The sequence below is a fragment of the Cydia fagiglandana genome, chromosome 23 (genome assembly GCF_963556715.1).
Source record: "Cydia fagiglandana chromosome 23, ilCydFagi1.1, whole genome shotgun sequence".
Classification (NCBI taxonomy): Eukaryota; Metazoa; Arthropoda; class Insecta; order Lepidoptera; family Tortricidae; genus Cydia; species Cydia fagiglandana.
This window is the reverse complement of record NC_085954.1, coordinates 3,487,528-3,509,516: the sequence shown is the minus strand read 5'-3', so window position 1 is coordinate 3,509,516 and position 21,989 is coordinate 3,487,528. Positions and strand designations below refer to the sequence as shown.

The window sequence follows — 21,989 nt, the reverse complement described above, 5'->3', positions numbered from 1 at the left end:
TTTTACAAAACGTCATAGTTTCATAGAAAAACCGTGGCGGTTACGTCATTTTTCTCTTGACGGATATTATACGTCTGTTTTTCTAAAATGTAGTAGTTTTATATTAAACCTGTGGCGCTTATGACCTTTTTCCTAGCTAGCTCTTAGGCTATATTGTGTGAACACTAAAATGTTTACAGCCTTCTAAGTGTTAAAGTAATTTGTTTTACGTTCAGTTCAAGTGAGGAGTTGCATTTCTAGAGAAATTTTACGATAGTATTTTCCAAGTGCGAAATGGTTAAAGAAATAAAAGTTACAACTTATGAGCGCACTCGACGCAGCAATATTGCTAATTTACGTAGGAATTAGTATATTGCATACCTAGGCTGTAAAGTATGCATGTGGTCTGAGACACATGTAATTGTTGGAAGAGGCGAAGTCGAGGTCGACAAACATGTGATCGTATGTATTTGTAATGAAGTCATCCGTCACAGAACTAAAGTCGTCGACATAGCCCACCAGATTAGCAAGCTGAAGTGGCAGTGGACCGGTCATATTAGCCGTAGAACCGATAACCGTTGGGGTAGACGAGTTCACGAGTGGAGACCGCGCATCGGCAATCGTAGCGTAGGACGCCCTCAGACTAGATGGAGCGATGACCTCCGCAAGGCGGCTGGCAAGAGCTGGATCAGAGTTGCCGCAAACCGTGCTCAATGGCGTGCAATAGGCGAGGCCTATGTCCAGCAGTGGACGAGACCTCGGAGACGGGACCTCCTAGAGCTCCCCTATGTAAGCTCATTAGTACATACAGTGTACATACATATTGTACTTCATATCTAGTGTGAAATGTTTGGTATGCAATGCAAGCGAAGTTGTGAGCCATTCTTGCCTAACCTTGTAGCTGCTTTTGACACAGTACAGGGGTAGTTTCAAAACAGTAGCGAATGTTTTTTTGTGCTACCTATTTGGGTCTCTTTAATTTTTTTACTGCGACTAGATAAGAAAGATAAATATATATTTTGTTTGTAATCGTCCAGTGGAGATTACTCCACCGATAGTTAATTCTAGCACATATATAGATCTTGTTGAATAATGTTACCTTACCTGGAAAAAAAAACATTTATTCGGGCGATATAGACCCTATATGTACAATTTCTTCTTCTGCAAAACTGCAGGATACTTTGTTGACAGAGGGAACTCCCTTTGAACATAGATGCAGAACAAAACGTAGAACAAAGATTTTCTTTCCAGATCGTCACATTCTTGTATGATTTTTTTTATTTGTATGAACTTGACGCCCTGGAAAAAAAAAAATTTCATACAAAATTTTGGGACACATTTTTTCATATATGAGGCGTGAATGTACAAATGATTCTGAGTAAAAATATTTTGAAGACATGAATGAAATGTACACTTTTTTTGGAAAACGCTCACCTATCGTCAAATAAGTGAATGTCACTCTGTTATAAAACTTACTAACACTGAATAATTTTTTGCGATACACGGCCATCGTGAATGCTGCTCGCACTGTTAGTGCTCGAGAAATGAAACCTCGGCTCTCCGAAACATGTCACGCGAGTGACTCAAAACAAGTGAGTTAAACCGTAAAGTTATTCAAAATTAACTGCTGTTGTTTAAAGTCTACTATGGCATCTCTCAGAGCCTGTTATTCGGCACTTTGTAGCTCGAGTGTCACATTTGCGAGCACGCTCCTTTGTCTGAAAGGCTCTATGTACATTAGGTATGTACAACCCACAGACAAAACATGCTCTAGACTGAGCATAGTCGCGCTACCCCCTCTGCCACGCATACGGTAATTTTACTCCATGTTCGAGTCGAAAGTGTCTTTGTGTGGCGTCCGTGTCTTTGAACGGACCAATCACGGCACGGGACTTCGCTCACCTCGTCCCGCGCACCCCCGCATTTTTGGCATCATCGGTTGCATGAAATAATTGCTCTAAACTCGGTCTAGAGGATTCCTAGTCTATGGTACAACCGAATATAACCATCTCATCATTTATGACTTTTGTAAAGAAAGTTATATATGTACATTCTTGTTTGATGTAGGTATACCTACAGTCATCGCTTTGTTTATTTATTTATTTATTTATTTAAAACTTTATTGTTTACAATGGGGGTACCTACTGACAAAGTTCATACAACGATTCAGAATAGTTACTTTTAGTCACTCGAACCATTAAATTAGCAATTATAGGAAATATCTAAAGGGGTTTTCAGAAAAAATGGTACCATTTACTTTTTTTTTTAAACCATCAGATTTTGGGGTTGTAGGCTCAAAATCACGAATACTACTGAATGAGACAAAGATTCAAAGTGTCTCCAGTTTTTCATACACATTTTGGGTGTCAGTTTTGTAACGGTCCACACAAAATGTATGTGAAAATGCGTTACAAAACTGACATTTTTGTGGGACACATTTTTTTCTTTTTAAATCTATAGCCCTCGTGATTCTGTGTAGAAATAAGCCAACAGTTGATAGATTTTCGAAAAAAAGTTAATGGTACCTAGACTTTGAAGTGAAAATGCCCCTAATAATAAAAACGTATGTTCATAATTATTTTAATGTTTGTTAATAATTTTCAAATATCATCTCTTTTGCTTCATTACCAACTAGTAGCATTTTTTACCTCTAAATGTATCTTTACTTTTAAAAGCATAATGTACCATCGACGTATGCACTTTGCACGTTTAATGCGAGCAGCGCTTGCATATTCATCGCCGCAGGCTTCGGACGATAGTGCTGAGAATTTAAAATCACACACAAATTTGTACAGATAATAAATATTATAGTAGATAGATGCACACGATCGGGACAGGTGGCACGCTCTCGTTTCGAAGGCCAAGATTCTTTTTGGATTATTGAGCTAAAATAGTTTGTAGAAGGTAGAGAGGCAATAGAGAGTACTCTCTCCAGACGGGTGCTAAACCTGGGGACCGAAGTCCACTGAGAGTTGGTCGGAAGTTATATATATATATAGTATATAGTGACTGACATTTAAAACTCCGCAAGCGCGATGTAGGCCTTTAACTAATTGCGTTCTAGCTCCCTAACGCCATCTGTTAGATTATTGTGGCACGACGTCAACAGTGACAGCTAGAGGAGTCGCCACAAGTTAGATACACGAACACATCCCGCTATATAACCGAAGTGTGGCTCTCATTTTAAAATGACATGAAATCGACATGTTATGATCATTCAAAAATGGATATAACAGAGTAGGCCAAAGGTTAGGGCGCCATCGCTCGAAAAGATTGCACCATACCTTTGGCCTACTCTCGAGTAGATGGAGTTAATTTCAATATTTATCAAATTAACACACATCAGTGAAAGAATAAGGATCAAAGTCTAATGGCGTTCTAACAGTTTTAATCTTCTGTCGAAAGATGGCAGCAAAATTTACTGTGTCTACATAATTTGACCGCCTCTATTTCAAATTCTCTTTGTTAATCAAATTTAAATAGAATACTTACTTAGCACAAGACAAAACTGATATATTATTTAGTAAAATGATATTGCCCTTAGCAACTAAAAAGGTTTTTATCATATTTGCCCCTCACGTTTGGCTTGAATTATTATACTGAATAGTAAATACTTTAGTACGTGATGTTATTAAAGTTATCTCGATTTTGCGTATTTTACGAGGATAATGATGTATTTAAAATAATATGATGATTTAATCTCGAGTTACTTAAACTTATCCAATTTATTTTGTAAAAAGGTAGCCGTTAATAATATAAATTGAGGTAAACTGAGATCGAGTAATATAGATTGTAATTTTATATTATGAAATAAAGATTCCTATCTTTGTTTAACATTGAGAGACGATGTCTTGATATCTAGCTACAGATTTTTAAAGGGCTGTTAGCCCAGTTCAGATTTAACATTTGTTACGGCTTTGGATGACGTCCGACTTTCCTCCGTCCGACTAGTAACTATTTATTCTGTGGTCCGACTGAGAGTTGTTGTCACTTTGTCCCCTTGTAAAATAAATAATTAATTATAATAATTATTAAGGTTAAATTCACCACCTTAAAAACTGCTTGCCCTTTGCATAAGTCATCACAGGTGTTAAAGTCATAAACATTTTTAAATATTTCCCCATATTTCCAATATGTCCATAGCAATGAAATTTGAAAGCCAACATATAACATGACATACACACTTCTCAGGTGGAGTGCCATGCTGACTATCACCGCCGTGGTGAATGGTTTTCTCAACGAATTCATATTTACAGGTAACTTTGCCACATTTTACGCTAATACTGAAGCTAGCATTGCTTACATATAATATTGCTTCAGTTACACTTAATAGAAAACACATAAAACAGATGAAGTGCATAAATGTTTTCCTTCGTATTTTCTCGGAAACGTTCGTATTTGTCATGCCATGCTACTTCAATCAACCTCTGGCCGCGTAGCCAAGATGTCGATCGCTTACGCTCCGTAGCGATCGAAACGCAACTGTCACTGTCGCACTAATATGGAAGTGTGATAGAGAGACATGATGGTTTTCGTTGTCGAAGCGATAGCGATTGTAACCTTGGCTAGGCCGGCAGTTCCTTTTATATCGAGAGCAACTGAGATAGCAAGAACCTTCGTACGTTTCCGTGAAAATACGAAGCAAAATAATTATGCACTACATCTGTAGGTACGCTACACTATGCAGGGTAAATATAAATGTAGGGTCATAAATAAAACTTTTTCCTGTAAGACCAACCCCGTAACTGTGAAAAAATATATAGCTGTCAAATACGCTGTGAAAACTGTACGCTGTATTTAAAAGATACAAGAATAAAATGTTACAATAAAGATTTATTTAAATCAGTTCTCATCGAATTTAATTCAACAACATAATGTAATCTTATTGTAATTTAATGCTTAAACAAGACATGATATTTACAAACAGCTCATTCGACTTGTAGAAAGGAGAAAATGCACATATGTTGCATACCTAATTATTGTATTATTGACAGTCGTTATAATTATTACATTTATTTAAGTATACCTATTTGTGGTGCTAGTGGGACAATTGATTGCATGTAAAATTATGCTAGTGTTATTTTTTGGCACTACGGGTGTGTTGGCTTGCACATATCGAGTGGTGAAAAAAGCAACCCTAGTAATTTCTTTTAGGTTACAAACTAAAAAACCATTTACTATAGAAAAGGTAACTAATCCCTGTAATGGCCAAGGCGGGACGTGAACCCACGCCTTTAGCTTTCACAGCGAACGCCAAAATTTCTTGGCTACCCGATTACGGTAGCGGCCATCTTTGAAAGACAAGGCCTTTGACCATGACCATGTTCTATTGGCTCCTCTACACGATGGGCCAACGCCGGCCACTTCAAGGGACGCATTTATGCGTTAGAGGGAGCAAGTGATATTGCTATCTCATTCTACCGCATGGCTGCGTCCCTTGGAGTGGCCGGCGTTGGCCCATCGTGTAGAGGAGCCATATAACAGTACGTGCTTGCATCGTCGATCCGAATCACTTAGGTATTATTAATAATATTTTTCACTTCTCATGCTCAAAAAGTGCACCTTTATGTCGTGCGTAGACGACATAAAATCGCATTTTATGCTCTAGAGCATAAAAGTAAAATTTTCTTCTAAGACTAAGGTAATCGGTCTCAACAGCCAAACAGTTAAAACATATTGCACGATTTTACTGAGCAATAAAATTGTGTAGATGACAAAACTTGTTATATTATTTTATTTTTGCTACAATTTATTAGAAATCCGTATTTTCTGTCATTAAATTTAGTAAATCACATAATTATCGTTCAAAAATGCTCCGAAATGTTTGACTTGGCAGAAAACCAAGCGTCTGAAACTCTAATCACATGTTGAAAATTAAAAAAAAAAATTAAAAAGTTAGCTGGCGGGAATTGGTTATGTTATTATCTTTGGCTTTACGACAATTTCGTGGTGTAAATTGCCGTGAAAAATGTGTTTTATTTTCCTCGCAATCGAAGTGAAAAGCAGAGTGTAAAACAAGGGCATAAATGTCAATTTTTACCCTCGTCTACTATTTGGGTCAAAAAATTGCCTCGGGTAAAAATGGGTCACTTTATGCCCTTGTTGTACAATCTACTATTATTATTTGCTCCCTAATTATATTACTTTTTGACATACATACATATAATTACGCCTATTTCCCGGAGCAGTAGGCAGAGACCACGGATTTCCACTTGCTACGATCCTGACATACTCGTTTCTCTTTCACTTCCTTCACTTACATAACATACTTAAGTATAACTTTTTAAGTTAAATCTTAACCAAGTTTTCGTAGACTAAACTTTACCAAAACACACACATATATATATCAGCGGGAATTATCTAGATAAATGTTTAGGTGTACATTTCAGATCACAATATTATTCGAAATCGCACCTGTAGAAAAACAATTTAACACGTCAGCTCTGCATACAAAAAGCAACACCTGTATCAATATTCCGTGAAATGGGTCATGTATGACGTCACTGTGGGGCCGATTCCGACAATCCCATCAAAAATATTACCTATAGGCTGTATCTGTAGATATTTAAATAAAAGTGAACAATTTATACATTTTCGGGTAGCTATATTATTTATTTATTGGTTAACCGACCAAATACAAAACCGCCTGGATCTGTCACTGAATGACCTGACTTTAACCTGCATTATTTGATCGTGTAATGTTTTCATCTACCCTCAACTGGCTTAAGGAACCATTTGAGGGTGGATTTTGTTTACTTTTATTTTAATACAGAAGAATATATAAAGATACAAAGTATAATGTGAAATGAGAGCCAAGTTCAATATTAAGAGAAAGCTAACGCAAAATCGTAGTTTTTATATTGATTTTTGACACGTTTAAATCAAGAGCAAATGCCGCGTAAAAATTCACACGGAAACTAGACTATATGTATTTGCAAGAGTCTCCAACCAAGTATATTTTCAAAGTTATTGAGATACAAGGTAAAAACCCACGCGACGGTAATATAATCTATCGAAAGACACGCGGCACGCCATATCTTTTGATTCTTTCTATTTCCGGGCTAAATTTGTAATCTTGTTATGGAAAGGTTCATAGATATGATCTGATGCACCTAATATGCCTGTTGACGTGACTCAAGGTATCATCAAAATAAGATTTAAACCTTATCAAATTGTCAAAACAGAATTGGCTACCGTTGAACTGAGTAACGTGAATTCTACACGTCATTTTTCAATGCCACGCTGGATTTGAATTTCAACTTAAAATCGCGATGAAAGAGATTTATCATACAGTTTGAAAAGTTTTGGATTTTGAAACGGGAAAGGTTTCCGAGCTAAATTTGTAATCTTGTTATGGAAAGGTTCATAAATGTGACCTGATGCACCTAATATGCCTGTTGACGTGACTCAAGGTATCATCAAAATAAAATCGAACCTTATCAAATTGTTAAAACAGAATTGGCTACCGTTGAACTGAGTAACGTGAATTCTAAACGTCATTTTTCAATGCCACGCTGGATTTGAATTTCAACTTAAAATCGCGATGAAAGAGATTTATCATACAGTTTGGAAAGTTTTGGATTTTGAAACGGGAAAGGTAGTAAATGTGATATTTGACGATTTATCATTTTGCGATCTTACTTTAAGAGGAATAATAATAAGTATCTAAGGATAATAATAGTTTATGGAGAACACATGGTTAGATTGGATAGTAAAGTCAATGCTATTTATTCTTCAGTTTAGATTATAAATGTCTATTTTTCAACAGGTTTCTTTTCAGATATGATTAAATATATACCCAAATCTAATGTTTAGTTAATTTAATTTTTATGTGTATTGTTTTTCTTTGTCTTTTCCTTTATTCTGTAGTTTCACAATGCCTTGGTTTTATACTGTAATATGTGTTACTTATTTGATCAATAAAATAACAATGATGGTTGCGTTATCATCTATCGTACCATGCATCCTCCTCGCACTTCCTTCTTCATCATCATCATCACCATCATCATCATCATCATTTTAGCCTACAGTCGTCCAATGCTGAGTATAGGCCTCTCTTCTTGTACGCCACTTATCTCGGTCCAGAGCAAATTTCTCCCAGAAGTGCCCTTAAAGTGCGACCATCTTAAACCCGCTGCAAATGACTTATGTACTTATATTAGTGAAAGTACTAAATTCTCAGAATGATTATGTAATTACGAATCACGAAGTCCAAAAAAGGAAAAATTTGTTAAAACTCTACTATAAATAGAACAGATGGAGTATGAGATAGATTTTTAAAACGAATAGAAGGAAATAGGGCGAGGACGAGGATTGGAAATGAAAAGGTAAAATGTTTTCGCAATCTGATTGAGAAGGTTTTATTTGCTGCCCGATTTATCTTTTTAATTTTTTTACGGAGTCGTTTCAAAGATGTTCAAGTTTGTGTAAATTGTACATTCTATTTTATTTGAACAGGTTCGACAATATTAATTCAAATCTAAGAAATTAACTTATTTTTTTTGTGGCATACGTAAATGCCATTTCTAAGTACAAATTTAAATACATTATATTGTTAATTCTGCATGTATATTTCATTTCAGCGGGAATATTAAATACTGTATAATTTTAGTTATAATTTAGTTTTTATTAAAATATTCTACCCGTAAAAATATTCAATCTCTGTATGTATTAACATTAACACACAAACTCCGGAAATACAAAGTCCTCAAGGGAAATTTGAGCAGAGTATGCTTTTAACATATGGCGGTGCCTAATAAATATTATTTAGTTTTAGAGTAAAAGGAAAGAGCAAACGCTGATATTTGTACTCATCATCATCATTTCAGCATACGTCCCACTGCTGAGCACAGGCCTCCTCTCATGCGCGAGAGGGCTTGGTCTATAGTCCCCACGCTAGCCCAATGCGGATTGGGGACTTCACATACACCTTTGAATTTCTTCGCAGATGTATGCAGGTTTCCTCACGATGTTTTCCTTCACCGAAAAGCTAGTGGTAAATATCAAATGATATTTCGTACATAAGTTCCGAAAAACTCATTGGTACGAGCCAGGATTTGAACCCGCGACCTCCGGATTGAAAGTCAGACGTCATATCCACTAGGCCACCACTGCTTCTATTTGATATTAAATTTGTACTATGGTTACATTTATTGAATTTTTAAAGCGTTACAATAATTGGAAGCGCTGGTGGCTTAGCGGTAAGAGCGTGCGACTTGCAATCCAGAGGGCGCGGGTTCAAACATCGCAAAACTTTTCCAGCTCGATAATGGTGAAAGTTAGACCAAGAAAAGTCTGCAACAAATTTGATAGTCCACGCAGTGCAAGTGTTATTTATACGTCAGTAAGTTTGACGTTAAAAATAGCACTTGCACTGCATGGGCTATCAAAATCGCTACAGACTTTTCTTGGCTTAACCTTACAGATTTATCATAATTGACGTTGTTTCAACTACATACCTGTTTTAACTCATCTCGGTCTTCTCTAACTACTATCATCATCATCATCATCATTCTCTTGCCCTTGTCCCATTCACTTGGGGTCGGCGCAGCATGTCTTTCTCTTCCACACCTCTCTGTTGCCCGTCATTTCATCATTCACTTTTGCATTCGTTTCATACCATCTCTCACACAGTATCTACCGAATCACACACTTCTCTAACTACTATGGGCCCCATTCGAATTTTGAAATAGACATCTATTAGATGTCTTTTAGACATCACCAAGATACGATAACGATATGTTTAAGGTCTAACCTGTCAAAATTGACATTTGCGCGATTCTGGAGATACCCTTGAACAATTTCCACAGGATATGACTTAGAGATCCTATTCACACCTAATAGATATCTTACTCTATCTAACGTAAAAGTGACATTGGTTGCCCGAATTGCGCTGCAAAAGAGAACTAGTTGATATCTAAACTATAAAGTATCTAGAATGGATCTAGTACGTGTCGTCTCTTGTGAATATCTTGAAGTTCGAATACGGCAGTATATGAAGTACTTTACGCAATATTTCCGGTCCATTGCCAGCGACCGCCTCTTCCCGAACATCCTTCATCCATCCACTTAACTTAGGATAGTTCGGGTAACTTAAGCCATCGCAAATAAGCAAACACGAAAATTGGCATTCGCTCTATCGGCACTTACAATATACTTGAGTTTCACAGTAAGTTAATATCAGTTACATACCGGGTGTGGCCTGTAATACGAGCAAAAAATTTAACTGTAGGCTGTACTGCCTGTACTCCTCATACTGATCAACATTTGTTCAGCAACTTTTAAAAATAACTTGTGGTTTGATTTTTTATACACTTTAAAATTTATTCTAAGACGCAATGTATTATGTTTAAGGCGTGACAAGCAACGCCAATCACAATGATATGGCGTAGCGATGGCGTCCATTGAATATAATATTTATTTTGTATGAAAAATAGGGACTCTAAATACTTCATAATTTTTCACCAATCAATTTCACCGTTTGAGGAGTACAATCTATGTTTTAATTATTTACTCGTGTTACAGACCACACCCGGTATATTTTCTGCTTTGTGCTTCAATTTATGGGTCTGTCCTAATTTTTCTGAGCCAGACAAGCTAGGTTATCTACTCTGGCAATTAGGCCTTTTAGAGGTCCCTTTATTTAGTCCCTTTAGTTGCCAAGTGGACCCCAGGCTCCCATGAGCCGTGGCAAAATGCCCGGACAACGCGAGGAGGAAGAAGCAGAGGTCCCTTTTTTTTTTATCTCCTTATTTTAAAAGGAACCTTTATCAAACGGGACATGTCGGCTCCGTTGGGCCATTTTATACTAGTTTTCAAAAAAATGGTACACTAATTTTGCAGTTTTAGATAGGGGTTCCGCCAAAATCGACTGAAAAACCTCAACATCAATTTCTTTATAGCCCCCAGCTTCAAATAATTGTGCCCTCTTGTCTCGAGGTCCCTTTATTGTAAAGTTGTAAACTAATAGGTGGCCTCTGCTAGTACTTTTGTCTGCTTCTGGTTGGTTCAGAGCACATGGATGTGGTTGAACTACATGGTAGAATCTGCTCTAGACCAATTTCTTGAATGTCATTGATTCGAAGATTCGGTTACTGTCATTAGTATGCTGTCACTGGGCAAGTAAGACCATGACATCCGTACTGTCCTTTAAGATGTAAAAGAATTTCAAAGTGGAACGGAGATTGTTCACCTCAGTTTATTGCATAGGAGCTATTACTTTTGATTCCCTAAGAGTTCTTGTCCAGTCGGTCCCTCAATACTGAGAATCGTGACAACATATCCTTCTGTTGAAGACCAGGTTCCTCCATACGGTTCTGTTCCCCGCCATGCGCATGGCCTCGTGCAGTTTTAATTTGAGCCGTAATTTGAGCACACCATCTAGTAGGAGGAGGGCGCTGAGGTCTCGTGCCTTCAACTTTGCCCGTCATTATTACTCTTTCCAGGCTATCCGGAGAGCGACGTGAGAGGGGTCCGAAGTATGAAAGCATTTGGTCCTGGCGTATCGTTGACACGAGTTATCAATTGGCTTTCGTTGTTCGCGGAACTAGAGTGTGGCTACCACCAGTTTGGCATTGCCATAAACGCTATCGAGAACGTAACTTACTTTCTATGCATCTCTCTCGTACTCGCATATTAGTGCGAGCGAGATGTACAGAAAGTAAATTACGCAGATGTTAGCGTATATTGGCGCGATTCAGGAAATGAATTAGAGATTAACTAGACCCGATATAGTAAAGATATATTATCTTCACTATTTCATATCTAGTGAATATCTAATTCATTTCCCGAATCGCGGCGTCAGCCACCATAAGGTACCTTTTGCAGTGGAACGCCACATATCTTTACTATTTCATATCTAGTGAGTCTCTAATTCATTTCCCGAATCTAGCCATATGTCAGATTTCACAGTGACTTATGGTGCGGTTACTTATAGATCATCGAAGTTGACCTACTGCCGAAGTTGAGCTACTGTTACATTTCCTTCGATCAATTTTCAACAAAGGTGAAATAAGTTTTTGTCCCTTTACGCTTCGCTTTTCCTTAAAGGTTTCTTCCGAACTATATACAGTATAAACCATTTTATTAGTTACTTTTTCACTTTGAGCCTTCCTTTCACGCTTAAAAGGATATTACTTCTCCTGGATTCGTTACTGAAACCTTATAGAAAAAGGTTTTCAACAAACAACAAAATATTTATTAAATACATAGCATTAAAAAAAATGCTTTCCATCCTTTTCCCTGATTGACGTACATTTTTTTATCCTTATTTTGAGATAATTACAGTCTTAGTGTTTCCAATTTCGTGTTATTTTAAACTTCAAACTTCCATGAAGATGATTAGATTATGAAGTATAAATAACACTTGCTTTGATAGCACACAAAATCGTTGCAGACTTTTTTGGTCTAAAGGGGCCCACAGATTAACAGTCTGCCGGACGGTATCGGCCTGTCAGTTGTTCGGACCTGTCAAAATTTTGTTCTAACTGACAGGCCGATACCGTCCGGCGGACTGTTAATCAGTGGGTCCCTTGACTCTATTAGTCTATTTAGATCTGTGACCCAAATCTCATCAATGTCGCAAATATGGATCGATATGCGAAGCGTGATTCATCATACACGAGCGCGATTAGTCTCATCAAACACCGTGCCAATGAATACGTACCATTCATCAGGGTCGTTTTAAACTATGCTGGGGCCTTTGGACACATCAGAATTTGGGGTCCTTTTGGTGAGTAAAGAAAGCAAATTAAACTAACATGTTTCTACTATTCACTTCTGCTAATTATGGGTACCTGTATATGGTCCTATTTTCCCGTACTAGTGCGTGAAATAGCTCTTTTCGTGCGTATTTTAAAGGGCCATAATTATGTACTGTTAAACGTTGTACGATACACGTGCGAATAGGTAATTGGCAACTCGTGTCGATTTAAAACACTCCCTTCGGTCGTGTTTTAGTTTATCGCCACTCGTCTCGAATTTCCTCTTTTCCGCACTTGTATCGTAAATAACTATTAAGTATATGTACTAGTTTTATTAAAAATCATATCAATCATATGATAGTCATACGATAAAATAAAAATATTTCCTATTTAAACTTTATTCTTCAGCAAGTCAAACTTAACACAACACACTACAGAATGTATCACAAGATTCACAAGAAATGTAATTATCTCGAAATCTCATGCATTCGAGAGAGGATTTTGGACTCCACTTATTTATGCGGGAATTAGGTCAGAAGTGAAAACGGGGCGAGGACAGAATAATAGAATTTATGGCAACACTCAGGGGATTACTTACAATAACAATGTAGTTCTGTGAATGGCCCCGTGATAAATAGTGAAAGTTTGGAACTGAGTGAATGAAAGAGGGGTGCTGGTCATGAAGCCAAAAATAGTTCTGGGTTTCAATTAGTTTGATCTCCTCTGTGTATAATAAGGATCCTGACCAAATTTTTAGTCATTTAGCTTTTTTTTTCAGAACTATTTTTTCTGCTCTAAGTATACAGCACAACTGATGTTTTATAGGTAATTCATGATTTTACACATATGAAAGGCTAAAACGAAACAGTAACTAAGTTATTGCAGGAGAGGATAGTAATATTAAAAAAATAGTCTCTTCAATTAAGAACTGGGAGTTTCCACGGCCACGGATAAAGTCTTCTAAGGAAACCTTTGCCTAACTAGTACTCGGAGGCTAAATGCTATAAGAAATAATAATAGTAAAGATATCAAGAAATTAATGTCATCATCATCATCATCATCATCTCAGCCATAAGACGTCCACTGCTGAACATAGGCCTCCCCCTTATGGGGGGTGAATGCCATAATCGCCACACTTGGCAGGCGGGTTGGCGATCGCAGTCGAGTACACCGAATTTGAGGGACACTGCTGCCCGTCCACCGGTGGTCTTAAATGTATTATGTTGGAATGTATTATGTAGAAATTAATTTATTTTTATGATATTTTTGAAATCCAATTTTCTTAGAAGGGACGATAAAAACAAGAAAATCAATAATCTGAACTGAATCCGTAATAACTAATTTATATACAAGCAACATAAATATCTATAGATAAACACCCTATTATGGATAGCACCAGACAATAACTCGACTAAATTGGATTTACAATCCGGAAAAAATCGTTTCCTTGACTGCCTTCCTGATTTATTTCCCGAAGTTTTATTAGTATTGATGTTAACATCGTTAAAACTGTCCGTATTTCTTTAATCTTGATTCGTATTACAGAAATTAACCAAGTTGTTAAAAATAGAAAGGAAACTGAATGGGTAACTCGCGCGTGTAAAAATAAGGAGGATTTTGGTATTTTTGGTGAATAAGAATATTCAAGGTTGCGGACTTGTTTATTTGAAGGTAAAGTTATAACTTAACGGCCCGATTCTAACTTTAAGATACGTCAATTAATAGATCTATAAACGATATGGATTGGATATGTCAGTGTCAAACAAGTGTCAACATTGACGTTTCTTCAAACAAAAACGCCACTTTTGACAGTTGTTTGACACTGACATATCCAATCCATATCGTTTCAATATCTAGTATTTGACGTATCTCATTGTTCGAAAACGGCTGTAAGTGAACCTTGATATTTGTTTCAGTTACAAATATATTTAACTGCGTGAAAGATAATAATTTTATTTTATTAATTTGTTACCATAATACTACTTATCTCAAAAAAGCCTCAGTTTCTAGTAGGGTTCCGTACCCAAAGGGTAAAACGGGATCTTATTACTAAGACTCCGCTGTCCGTTCGTCCGTCCGTCCGTCCGTCCGTCTGTCACCAGGCTGTATCTCACGAACCGTGATAGCTAGACAGTAAAAATTTTCACAGATGATGTATTTCTGTTGCCGCTATTACCACAAATACTAAAAAGTACGGAACCCTCGGTGGGCGAGTCTGACTCGAAGTATCCCCTGTGTGATGTGTACATCAGAATTACAATATACATATATGTGTGAAGTTTTGAATTCCCATTGAATAAGCTTAAGAACTTTATCCTGGCTGAGAGGCCAGTCAAAGATTTGAATAATATGTAAAACTTCTAAAAAACATAATCTGTTTCTAACCTATCCATTTCCTCTTTGCAGACGACAAGAGCCCCACCGAAGAGGAAGCAGCGACCAAGATCCAAGCAGCGTTCCGCGGACACCAGACCAGGAAATCCATCAGCATGAAGACCAGCAAGCCCCAGCAGCCGCAGCAGCAGCAGCAAGAGCCGGAGCCCACCCGCGCCGAGCTGGAGGCGGAGTTTCGTGCTGATGACAAAGGTACTTATCTTCTCTAATGGAATATGTCATTTTATCAATTGGGAACAGTTGTGGACCCAAAAATTGCCTTGTGGTACTCTTTACTTGAGGAATAGTAGGGTACCAAAAACGTTGCCTTGTGGTGCTCTCCATATGAATAAAAATAGTAGTGGATGGAAAATGGTACCTTGTGGTACTCTATACTTGAGGAATAATAGCGGAAACAAAACATCATCATCTTTTTAACTGTTTTTAAGATTTTCGTTGACTGTGGGTACTAGCTAAGTAGCTACCATTGGAAAATGCAATTATTGTTGTTATTGACAAAGAGATGGGCACCCATAACTTTGCCTTGTGACGTTCTATTTGAGGAAAAGTAGCGGATCTTAAAGGCTACCTTGTAATTCCTAATTTTCAATATCCGCTGTACCTCATAAATCTGATAGAAGCTTTTAGCAGAATAATATTAACTCAATTTGAATGCCATAAAATACACCATAATACAGGCTTTATTTTCCACATATCCGACAAAATCCTAGAAACAGGAAGCCTTTTCCTCCGAAATTTTGTAAGCCTTTTCAATTCGAGCTGACTCACTCTCAATTCTCAATACAATTTGCAGGCTAACGCTGTTGTCGCTATCTCAGGAGTAAAGTAAGGTTAGAGAGAAACAGTGTTAGGGTAAAATACCTAACAACAAACTACAGAATCATTGTACCTAATTTAAATAAGTCTAATAATTATATAAAAATATTTGTAACCATGCCGTAAGAAACTCAGGGGGCTAGGAAACTGTTACTCGGTTGTTTCTTTATTCCCGCGCCACAGGTTTAAATCTTACAAAGGAACACCTCCGAAATAGCATTTTACGAGATTACAAAGATTTGAGCTAGGGGCTTGTATTTCGGGAAAATGTCAAGGATTTTATGCATTTCCCATTTGTATTCGAGCTGTAACGTATGTTAATAATGAGAGTTGATTGTGTAAGGTAGGTGTTAATTTTGTAACTACATAATACCTACACATTTTAGGGTTAGACCAAGAAAAGTCTGCAGCGGTTTTAATAGCCCACGCAGTGCAAGTGTTATTTATACGTCATTATTTCATAGACGTTTAAAATAATGAGCCAAAGTTAAATAGCTAAGTATGTTCTTTTGTGAGGATTTGAGGATTTTTTAGCATTTCATAAAACTACGCTTTTAAATGGTTTATGAAATACTTTGTTGTATCTATCGCGGAACATAGATAAAAAATAAACCCGTAAAATCAGACAAAAATAGTAGTTGATTTTTGATTACTTATTAAAACCAATAATATTTGAATATTTGTAGTCTTTTGATAACTGTTTTCTCCGTGATTTCACTATTTAAAGGTAAAAATATAATTTTCAGACATTTTCACTAAATGTTTCTAAAGAATCAAAGCAAGGTCATTAAAAAGAATTGAATGAAAACAGCTAGAGTCGCTAAGAACCTGGGTATATTTTATTCATGAATCTTTTGTGAGATAGTTATGAAAGAGGAAAAATTAAATATTACGACGGCTGAATGGATCCAGTGGGAAATAAGCCGAGGATTTGAGGGTAAAAGAGTAACTGCCGTATTCGAACTTCAAGATATTCACAAGAGGTGACACGTACTAGATCCATTCTAGATACGTTATAGTTTAGATATCAACTAGTTCTCTTTTGCAGCGCAATTCGGGCAACCAATGACACTTTTACGTTAGATAGAGTAAGATATCTATTAGATGTGAATTAGATCTCTAAGAGTATCTCCAGAATCGCGCAAATGTCAAATTTGACAGGTCAGATCTTAAACATATCGTTATCGTATCTTGGTAATGTCTTAAAGATGTCTAATAGATGTCTATTTCATAATCCGAATCGGGCCCTAACTCGAGGAACACGTGTAAATAAAAAATATTGATACCCTGAAGCGTATCGAGGTCATGTTTGTTTTCATTAATTATATTATACTAGCTTGTGCCCGCGGCTTTGTTTGCTGATCAGTGACAATGGTGATTAAAAAAATATCCTATGTCCTTTCCCGGGTCTCAAACTATCTCCATACGACATTTCATCGTCATTAGTTCAGCGGTTAAAGCGTGAAGAGATAACGGACAAATAGACAGACAGACACACTTTCGCATGGATAACTTTAAATTAGAGATCTTTAGAACTTATCTACGAGTATCTATCTATCTATCTATATATATATATATTTATATATATAAATGCAAGTGTCCTGACTGACTGACTGACTGACTGATTCATCAACGCAGAGCCGAAACTACAAAAGCCAGAAAGTTGAAATTTGCACACCAGATTGCATTTATAAAGTGTACAAGAGATAAGAAGCGATTTTGAGAAATTCATCCCCTAAGGGGGTTAAAAAGGGGATGAAAGTTTGTATGGGGTTAAAGTTTTCTTTTAAGCTAGGAATTTAAAACTTCGTATAAAGATATATCATTAAAATACAAGAAAACTAATTTCAGCGTTTTTGAAAATTCATCCCCTAAGGTGGTAAAAAAGGGGTTGAAAGTTTGTATGGAAATCAAAAAATTTTTCGAGTGGTGGACTTGAATCTTTGTATTTAGGGATATTATTAGAAGACAGGAAAAGTAATTTCAGCGTTTTGTAAAATTCATCCCCTAACAGGGTTAAAAAGGGGTTGAAAATTTTAATCCATTACAAATGCTTTGAAACTTATTAGAAAGGCATAATAGCCGATTACAAAAAAAAGCGATTGCAATGTTTTTGGAAATTCAACCCCTAAGGGGGTTAAAAAGGGGATGAAAGTTCGTCTTCGGGTGCAAATTTTATTTTAAGCTAGGAACTTGAAACTTTGTGAAAAAGTATTAAATTCAAATACAAGAAAACTAATTTCAGCGTTTTAGAAAATTCATCCCCTGTGGTGGTGAAAAAGGGGTTGAAAGTTTGTATGGATATCAAAAATTTATTCGAGTGGTGGACTCGAATCTTTGTATTTAGGGATATTATTAGAAGACAGGAAAAGTAATTTCAGCGTTTTGTAAAATTCATCCCCTAACAGGGTTAAAAAGGGGTTGAAAGTTTGTATGGGGTTAAAGTTTTCTTTTGAGCTAGGAATTTGAAACTTCGTAAAAAGATATATTATTAAAATACAAGAAAACTAATTTCAGCGTTTTTGAAAATTCATCCCCTAAGGTAGTGAAAAAGGGGTTGAAAGTTTGTATGGATATCAAAAAAAAATTCGAGTGGTGGACTTGAATCTTTGTATTTAGGGATATTATTTGAAGGCAGGAAAAGTAATTTCAACGTTTTGTAAAATTCATCCCCTAACAGGGTTAAAAAGGGGTTGAAAGTTTGAATCCATTACAAATGGTTTTGAAACTTCTTAGAAAGGCATAATAGCCGATAACAAAAAAAAGTGATTGCAACATTTTTGGAATTTCAACCCCTATGGGGGTTAAAAAGGAGATGAAACTTCGTCTGCGGGTGCAAATTTTATTTTAAGCAGGGAATTTGAAACTTGGTAAAAACGTTTTAAATTAAAATACAAGAAAACTAATTTCAGCGTTTTTGAAAATTCATCCCCTAAGGTGGTGAAAAAGGGTTGAAAGTTTGTATGGATATCAAACATTTTTTCGAGCGCGAGACTTGAATCTTTGTATTTGGGGATACTATTAAAAGGCAATGAAAGTAATTTCAGCGTTTTGTAAAATTCATCCCCAAACAGGGTTAAATGGGTTTCAAAGTTTTAATCCAATACTAATGCTTTGAAAATTCTTAGAAAGGCATAATAGCCCATTACAAAAAAAATTAATTGAAACGTTCTCGGAATTTCAACCCCTAAGGGGGTTAAAAAGGGGATGAAAGTTCGTTTTCATGTGCAAATTTTATTTGAAGCTAGGAACTTGAAACTTTGTAAAAAGTTATTAAATTAAAATACAAGAAAACTAATTTCAGCGTTTTTGAAAATTCATCCCCTGTGGTGGTGAAAACGGGGTTGAAAGTTTGTATGGATATCATACATTTTTTCGAGCGCGGGATTTGAATCTTTGTATTTGGCGATATTATTGGTAGACAATAAAAGTGATTTCAGCGATTTGTAAAATTCATCCCTAACAGGGTTAAAATGGGGTTCAAAGTTTGAATCCATTACAAATGCTTTGAAACTTCTTAGAAAGACATAATAGCCGATTACAAAAAGAAGTAATTGCAACGTTTTTGGAAATTCAACCCCTAAGGGGGTTAAAAAGGGATGAAAGTTCGTCTTGGAGTGTAAATTTAATTTTAAGCTAGGAACTTGAACTTTTTACATTTTTTTTTTTTTATTATGCATGGGTTTACTCATGGCCACAGACTAGCCGAGGCGTAGACGTGGCCTACGATGGAGCGAGCTCGCCCAGAAGGTGCCTGTTCACTCTTGATTTGAAGGTTGCCGGGTTATAAGACACACACACATAGGCACATTTTTGCATTTTTGAAAATCATCCCCCAAGGTGGTGAGAAAGGGGTTGAAAGTTTGTATGGAGATCAGATATTTTGTAAGTGCGGAACTTGAATCTTTGTATAAGGGCATAGGTACCTATTATGAGAATACAAGAAAAGAAATTTCAGCAACCAACATCAAAATCCACTTGACATAAAACTTCATACAATTTGACATTGCTTGGATATGAAAATTATAGGCACTAAAGATGTAAAATGTTGAAGATAAGATTCCACGCGGACGAAGTCGCGGGCAACAGCTAGTAAGTTATAAAACTATGAGTGAAAATCATGTTAGTTTAAATCCATATATTGCAATGAAATGCTAACATGACTTACTTTAAATTTGGTCTGGAAATACTATGGTATCCGGATCGAAGAGTGAAGATGATGGAATTTCACTTGGCCTGCAACCCTTCGTTTCCCGGCCTACCTACAAATATTTTAAACAATCCTCTCTCTGACACGAATATTTTTCCGTGTATTTAAGATGAAATAAAGATAGTCCCCGCCCTCATTATCGTTGTGTTGATAGGAAACAATTTACTCCCAATTCCCCAGAAAATAGATTCCGGAGGCTGAAGGACGGAATTATGTCTGTATCGAACGCGATCGAACAACTAGGCCAATTCAAATGTACACTGACATAATAATGTTATATAATAATAAAATATATTGTGGGATGTTGACTCGACGATCATTGTTCCTATAGTCGTGTCAGCGAACGGTCTCATAGCGAAGAGTCTCGACCAACACCTAGAGAGACTCTCGCTGGGTGGTTGGATCAGGGGTCAGATGCAGAAGGCGGTAATTTTGGACACGGCGCGTAAAGTACGTTGGTTCCTCACTCTGCGGCCCTGGCCACCGGCAGCTTGAGCCCTGCCCCGCTGCCGGCGGCACCCTAGGTTAGGTTTTTTATAATGTGTTTATATAGTTTTTGTAATGTTTTGTGTTTTTATATTTTACTCTTATACTCACATTGTAAAATCCTAACCTAAGACCCTAATTGAATAAAGGAAATATTAGCGGAAGCAGTTATAAAGTTGACCCAAAAAATTTTTATTAAGCTATGAGCTTCATCACATATGTTCCTTGAGTAATTCTAAGCATTTCAAGCCTGGGAGGCAATAAGAAATGTGTGTCTACTCGGATTTGTAATGGATTCAAACTTTCAACCCCTTTTTAACCCTGTTAGGGGATGAATTTTACAAAACGCTGAAATTACTTTTCCTGTCTTTTAATAATATCCCCAAATACAAAGATTCAAGTCCCGCGATCGAAAATTTTTTTGATATCCATACAAACTTTCAACTCCTTTTTCACCACCTTAGGGGATGAATTTTCAAAAACGCTGAAATTAGTTTTCTTGTGTTTTAATAATATATCGTTTTACGAAGTTTCAAATTCCTAGCTTAAAATAAAACTTGAACCCCATACAAACTTTCATCCCCTTTTTAACCCTCTTAGGGGTTGAATTTCTCAAAATCGCTTCTTATCTCTTGTACACTTTATAAATGTAATCTAGTGTGCAAATTTTAACTTTCTATCTTTTGTAGTTTCGGCTCCGCGTAGCAAAAATCTCCAACCAAATTTTTCACCTTTTTACGTTTTTCTTGTAAAATTAGTATGAAACTGAAAAAAACAAATATCAGCAATGAATTCTACGTCTTTGGTTTATACGAAAATGATACCAAACTTGCCCTAGTACCCACCAGGATCAGAACAGATTTTTTTTAAAGATGACGGGTGGCGGCCGTCTTTTTACCCCACCCTCCCCCCCACTTCAGGCTAGAAATGCTTAAAATTACTCAAATATCAGATGTGATGAAGCTCATAGCTTAATAAAAATTTTTTGGGTCATGTATGGCAGCGTTACATAACTGATTCCAGTATATGTATATTAGTAGCATGAGTCACTGACAGTGTCAAAACTGGCATGTACGCCAACGTCTATGTAATTTACTTTTTATACTATCTCGCCCGTACTACATACTAATATGCAAGTACGAGCGAGATGCTTTGAAAGTAAGTTGCGTTCTCGATAGCGTTTATGTCAATGCCAAACTGGTGGTAGCCACACATGATATCCCAGCGAAATGTCAAAACAGTTATTTGTGTATGTGTTCAAAAGCTTTAAATATTATATGTTTATTAAGATTCTGACATGTAAAGACTTCATAAACCCTAATCAATGCAGTTCTCATAAAATATTCAACTGCATGCATACGTAATGGCGGTCCGGTCGTGTAAAACGGCTTGCAGAGCAACGG

General features: G+C 36.6%; 1 protein-coding gene and 1 long non-coding RNA gene across 4 annotated transcripts in view; one reads left to right on the top strand and one right to left on the bottom strand.

The window, feature by feature from the left end:
* The window catches only part of LOC134675908 (uncharacterized), a 369,748-nt gene that overhangs the window by 258,088 nt on the left and 89,671 nt on the right, over positions 1-21,989 (top strand). For 2 of the 3 annotated variants that reach the window (XM_063534249.1, XM_063534248.1), the window contains exon 3: positions 15,087-15,266. In XM_063534249.1, the coding sequence (XP_063390319.1) occupies positions 15,087-15,266 (180 nt within the window). Of the gene's footprint in view, positions 1-4,170; positions 4,236-15,086; positions 15,267-21,989 lie in introns of all 3 variants that reach the window. The other variant, XM_063534250.1, reaches the window with a different exon arrangement.
* Positions 1-21,989, bottom strand: part of LOC134675974 (uncharacterized) — a 159,950-nt gene that overhangs the window by 66,763 nt on the left and 71,198 nt on the right. The window lies entirely within an intron of this gene.